The 6,001-nt window shown below is 39.0% G+C and overlaps 1 protein-coding gene across 1 annotated transcript; it reads right to left on the bottom strand.

Annotated features, from left to right (window-relative positions):
• Nucleotides 1-207: 207 nt before the first annotated feature.
• On the bottom strand, nucleotides 208-3,210 carry LOC149837406 (uncharacterized). The gene is made up of 7 exons (XM_090007362.1): nucleotides 3,146-3,210; nucleotides 2,889-3,065; nucleotides 2,621-2,791; nucleotides 1,734-1,943; nucleotides 1,511-1,599; nucleotides 928-1,037; nucleotides 208-846 (listed from the first exon to the last, which is right to left on the bottom strand). Exons 2-7 carry the CDS (start codon nucleotides 3,043-3,045, stop codon nucleotides 369-371), a joined length of 1,215 nt encoding a protein of 404 aa, XP_089863488.1. The 5' UTR covers nucleotides 3,046-3,065; nucleotides 3,146-3,210; the 3' UTR covers nucleotides 208-368.
• Nucleotides 3,211-6,001: the final 2,791 nt, after the last annotated feature.

Genomic DNA, 6,001 nt, shown 5'->3' with positions numbered 1-6,001 from the left:
AAATCTAAAGCTTCTAGTATGTGGGAGTAGGTACTCCCCCAGCACCGTAGCATTACTCTCTCTCTCTCTCTCTCTCTCTCTCTCTCTCTCTCTCTTTATCTATCTATATATATATATATATATATAGAGAGAGAGAGAGAGAGAGACAGTTCTTGCACATGAAAGAGTATAAAGTTACATGAAGCCACTATCCAAGATTCTCAAGAATACACATCAACCATCCATGTTTTCTTACTGACAAAAAGCAGCACTAGGCTGAGATTCCTACTACAACATACATACATTGCATAAAAAATCTCCTATACTCACAGATCCAAGAAAGGACCTAATAGCAAAGGGTAAGGGGAAATATGAGCTTCAGAGTGGACTCAATAATCATGATAAGTCATATAATGTGATCTAGACCTTATGTTGTGATAATCATACATGGGATCCCCATAATCCACAGGCTTGATCTCCATCGTTCCTTGCCTCCCTCCCTCTTCTTGCACTGCTCCAAACACAATCTCTTTGTTTGATTCACAGCTTGGTTCGTAGAAAGTCTGGGCCACCGATGAGTAATGGCGCAAAGGATAAATTCTCTCCTGGGGGTGATGCTGCTGTTGATTTTCGGGTTCCCAATTGTTGTAATAAGGCCGATCATGGCCATTTCGAATATGATGAGTCTTCTCAATTTCCTTAAACATGAATGGATAGCTCTTCTTCGGAGTAGGCACTCGTGTGTCTAGAGAAGGTGGTTCGTCGCCCTCTGGGATGATAAAGCTCTCCTGCACTGGCGAAACACTAGCTCGTCGGTGCTGGTGTTGTTGGTAGTGGTGACTGTTTTGCTCATCTTGTGGCCTCTTTCTAAAATTTGAACACAATCCTCCAATGATTTCTATTATGGAGGAAACAACATCGACAAAAAACTTCCAAAATGAAACCCACCCTGCATCCAGCTTCTCCGATTCTCCATCTACTGGGATCAGTGGTGTCCTCATCGATGATTTTAATGGTGAACTAGAAGAGAAACTAACTTTTGCCGGATCGGCACCATCCTGCATTTCAAATACAGTACTTAATCCATAAAAGAGACATCTAACAGGTGATTTTCCAGAGAGGAACCAGAAGTTCTACAGAGAGACTAAACAACTATCAGTGATTACATATAGGGAGGTTCTTGGATAGTATACCACTGAACTTTCTTAGATACTAGGATCAATTTGGTGCATTCTCCAAGAGCATGAACAATGATTTTCTTCTTCATCAACTTGGTTTCATAAGTAGGGAAAGAAGAATAAGCCATCGTCCTAGAATTGATACTCCAATGTGTTCATCAGCGCTAAACCTATGTTCCAGGGATACTCCAACTTACCCCCATGTCGTGTCCCATTGTATATATTCTTAGTAGAAATTTACACAAAAATGGTATCTTCCGTGTCCATTTAGCTGTGTCCTTGTTACATAGCCTAAAACAAACACATGCACGGAGAAGAAATGAGATGGAGTACAAATGGAACAGGGTACTTACATTCTGTGGTGAAACTATGGTTCCAACTCTTCTTTGTAGCAGAGCCAGCATGTAACCAAAAAATCCAGCTCCGAGAAGCACAGCAATCCCTGCAACAGCTATTCACAACTACCATTGTATTCAAGCTCCAGCAAGAGCCAACTAACAGAAAAGAATCTAAACTATAAACATGAGAAAAACAAAAGGTGCTGCAATTTAGCCGAATTACTGTTTCACAGTTTACCCGACGAAAACTGGTTTCCATACTGATATGCACAATCATCAAAGTGAAGTTGGATCTCTCTAATTGCCTGTTTGCCACGGTCTACAACAAGCAGAGAACAACTACTTCCAATATATATCACTTCAAAATCATTTGAAAACTTTGCATCTTCACTTGGCCCATCAACATGGTCACCTCTGCTCCATTTTCCTCCAGCTATAGTTGTAACTCCTATAACAATTAAGAGTAACCACACTGTAACTTCTCTTACACTTAGAATGAAACAAACATCATCAACTACCCAACAAGCATTGGCATCACTTATCTTAATACACTTGCATGATTATTTAGAACATTCAGAGACACTGGCTAGTTCTACTAACATAACATAAATGGGAAGAAAACTATAGAATTCAGTAACACCAATAATCTTCTCTTCTGTTCTTAGCATAATGCAATGAAAGCTATAAGATGATACAGAACAATTGTTTTGTTTCTCTTTCTATCAAAATTTAACCAATATCTAATGTGTGCTACACCAGAACAGTTTTAGTCATTGTTCCTCTCATGCATTACATTATTAAGACCACTAGATCTTGAAAAATTTGCATCATAATTAACAAAATAAGGAAAACAAAGACAAAAAAAACAAGTAACATGGACAGTCACTAGCAAATCATCTCCTAAAAGAAAACTTTATAACTAACCATCAGAAAATGCCTAAAGAAGTGTACCACGGTTTTTATACGCTCATCCAGATGAAAATGTCAGGACACTAAACCAAACCATCTTTAGACATGCAAAAGAATTGATCACCCAAATGCAGCATTCATGAAATCTTTGAAAGAACTGAAAACCCCCAAGGAGTTCAAGGGTCTACGGTTTTAAGAAAGATCTAAATGTCCTACCTGAATCACTGATCTTCCTTATGGCCATGTTCATACTGTCAGCAACATAAATATTTCCCTTATCATCCACTGTGAATGACTTTGGATGGTTCAATCTTGCCTCTCTCGCCTTCCCATCCACATGCCCAGAGTATCCTTCTGTTGAACCGGCCGCCAACTTTGCTCTGCTATCTGCATTTCTCCACAAGAGTGGAAACAAATGACTAAAATCACGATTCTTCAGAAAAAGATAAAAGAAAACAGTTGAACAAGTAAAATGCACACATACATCTTGATAAAGGCATTGAGATCTTGTACAGGTTGCTGTTAAGAGAGTCCAAAACCAGAAGCTCCCCATTCTGGGAAACCTGAACAGAGTATGGCTCAATCCCAAGCTTGCTCCCATCAAAAACAGTTTCAACAGTGTACCCACTCTCAAATTGCATCACAGGCCTTACTGCAATAGCTGCACAGGCAGAAGCAAAATGCAAACTTTAAGGCCAACAGTCACTGATTTGAAGACAACAGGAGAATTTTCAGACTTACCAGTTTTTGTAGTAGCAGATAGTGATCTAAAATATTTCAGCAGAGCAGAAAATGAGTTGGAGAAGAAGCTAGAAACAAACCCTGTAACAAAAAATTAGACCTTTACAATGCTAGGAATCAGAAGAAAAAAATAAGAGAATTTGATGGGCGCTTCTCTTATTCATACCTGGGGGAGCAGCTGAAACAGTGGTGGCAGTTCCTATGAAGAGGATGATGAAGAAGATAACGAATGGGTCTCCTTTTCTTCTCATTTTTGTGAAATGGGTTCACCTTCTTTCAATTAAAACCCAACCAGAAAAATGTATCTCAACGCATTAGCATATCTTGCATTTTACAGTCTGATACTGAAATCCAACACAGAAAACCTCTTCCTGTTTCTGCTGCTGTTTCTTCTTCCCCTTCAAGCAGAGGGCATGTTAAAGAGAAAACGGAAGAGACAAAATGGGCACTGACACAGCCAGTGGGGGCTATTGTAAAAAAGTAAAAAAACAAAGACGTAAAGCATAGGAAGCGTTGGGGTTCCTTGGGGAGGAATCCTGGCTTGTGGTTTTATTGTTAATGAAAATTTAATGTGGGTTTCCGGACATGAATCACTTTTGTTAATTTTCTGCTCTGTGGTTGTAAAAGTATTTTAACATTAGCAAGCAGACGATTAAGAAAAATAAAAGATCTCTGTTGTGGGTGTGTTTCACAGCTTTCAAGAAATGTGTCTGATGCTTTTTGACCCATTGTGAAATGTGAAAACGCCTTTTTTCTCTTTATTTTGTTTGGTGGAGTGTGGGCGGAGCCGCAGAGGTTCTGCTTTGATGTGGTCTTTCACCAACAGCTCCTTTTTCTACCCTAAATAGCTCTGGCCTCAACGGTTAGTTAGGAGGAAAATTTTTTGTTGAATAATTCTCTCAAGAGCAATTTGGCAATTGTTAATTATATCTGTTTGGCATGTATTCCCTTCTTTTGTTATTTGTTTTTGGGTGTCCAAAGGATATTAATGAGGCATGCTTGACATTCTCATTTTTTGGTGCTTTTTACAATGTTTGACAGGGATTTAAAATTGATGATGCTGTGGGTCCTACAATTAGGCAATTGTATGTTTTTTAATGCGCTAATGAATGAAAAGGATTGCCCTGGTTTCGTGTGTGCCTGTGTATGTGAACGTGTGTGTAACATAGTAACAAAAGTTTAAAACGGTAATTTCTCGGTTGTGAATTTGTCTGGAGATTTTCAACTTTCTGAATATTTTTCGAGTTTTTTCTTTTGGCAAAATATAAAAAATCAAATGATTTCTCAAAAAATCTAAAGAAATCAAATAAAAATAAACTAATTACACAATTAATTTTATATAAAAAATATAAAATTTATTTTCAATTCCACAGTTCCACTAACCATATCATCCATTGTTACCTTAACTCTCTATTAGCAGTAAGCAAAACTAATCAACAAATGATTTCAAATAAAAAATCATTAAAACAAGCACGTCCTCTGCAAGAAACCTTAAATTTCAGAAAACCAATGTCTTACCAATCTTATGCTAAAAAATGGAATAAAAAACCCATCAAATAGTGAATTCAACCAGTGTATATACATCAAAACAAACTCATCTCATTCACTTAAACAAATAGCAGCCCTCAGGCACCCAAAAGCCAAAACAAAATTTTTGACGCCTGTATATCCATTTTCTGTTACTAAGACATGCCCAAATGTTCAAATAGACAACCCCAAAATGCCAAAGAAGAGAAGAGGTTCCCTTCACACCAATCAAGGAAAACAGAGCTCCCCATCTTGGCATTGAGACAGAAAAAGAACCAAGGAGCCAAGCTATTCTAATGGGTGAAGGCATAGCCGCATAGATGACGGTAGAGATATAGGCGAGGAGTGCGGTGGTGACGGGGTGACTAGTGCAACGCTGTCCAACCTGATCTCAATGGCGCACACCATGGACAACACGACGCAACCCATCACCGACCCGAAGCACCAAGTTGCTGATGCATGCCCTGAACGCCTCCTCGGCATCGTCCTTGTTGAGGATGTTGATGGCCAGCTTCAACACCTGCGCCACCAAGAGGAAGAAGATGAAGGACACGAAGACCGGCAGCCTCCATGCCAAACATTGTGCCGATATATCGCGAGATTTACAAAATCTCGTGATATTTTTGCGAGATATTGTCACAAACTAAAAATTCGTGATATTTTGTAAATCTCATGAAAAATTACCGTTTTTAATTTCTAAAATATTATTCGTGGAAAAAATGCAAGATTTTCGTAAATCTCACCATATTTGTCACTATGGTGTGTAGAAAGAGATTATGCTTTTCAGTTTGTTACAAGTAGGGGTGGGATCGGGCCATCTGCGGTAGGCTTCAAGATGGCCTGGCCCGTGGGTTTTAACCTGGTTCTTAATGGCCCCGAGTTTGAAAAGCAGCACATGGCCCAATCCATTGTGAAGCAGCCCGGGCAGAACCAACCCAAATCTATTTGTAAATAGTAATAATTAACAAGTTTTCAACTTCCTATGCACCCAATTAATTATCTTTCTAGTTTTCATAAAATTGATGTAACTAGTAATAGTTATCAAGTTATTATGCAATAGTTAATTTTTGTATTATTAAAAAATTAATAAATAACTTGGACCCATCGAACCGGCCTAAGCCCGGCCCACGTATATAACGGGCCGGCGGCCCGGTACTTAATGAGCCCGAGCCTAAAACCTTTTAACCCAAACCTGACCTATGGGACCGAGTCAGCTTGGCCCATGGGGCCGTCGGCCCATTGCCTACTCCTAGTTACAAGTTGTAGAGACACAAAACCGAATTTCGGAAGGAAAGTAATAATATATGTTCGGTATCATGCCAATGATGG

Source organism: Nuphar pumila, chromosome 5 (genome assembly GCF_984573655.1).
Source record: "Nuphar pumila chromosome 5, dmNupPumi1.hap1.1, whole genome shotgun sequence".
Classification (NCBI taxonomy): domain Eukaryota; kingdom Viridiplantae; phylum Streptophyta; class Magnoliopsida; order Nymphaeales; family Nymphaeaceae; genus Nuphar; species Nuphar pumila.
This window is presented reverse-complemented; position numbering and strand designations above follow the sequence as displayed.

Bases quoted from the DNA above. Each gene is read 5' to 3' on its own strand.
- LOC149837406 (XM_090007362.1), bottom strand. From the start codon at position 3,045: ATGCAATTTGAGAGTGGGTACACTGTTGAAACTGTTTTTGATGGGAGC. The intron at 2,792-2,888 runs GTATGTGTGCAT...GGAGAAATGCAG, and splicing joins CTCAATGCCTTTATCAAGAT to ATAGCAGAGCAAAGTTGGCG. The intron at 847-927 runs GTGGGTTTCATT...TTCAAATTTTAG, and splicing joins TCGGAGAAGCTGGATGCAGG to AAAGAGGCCACAAGATGAGC.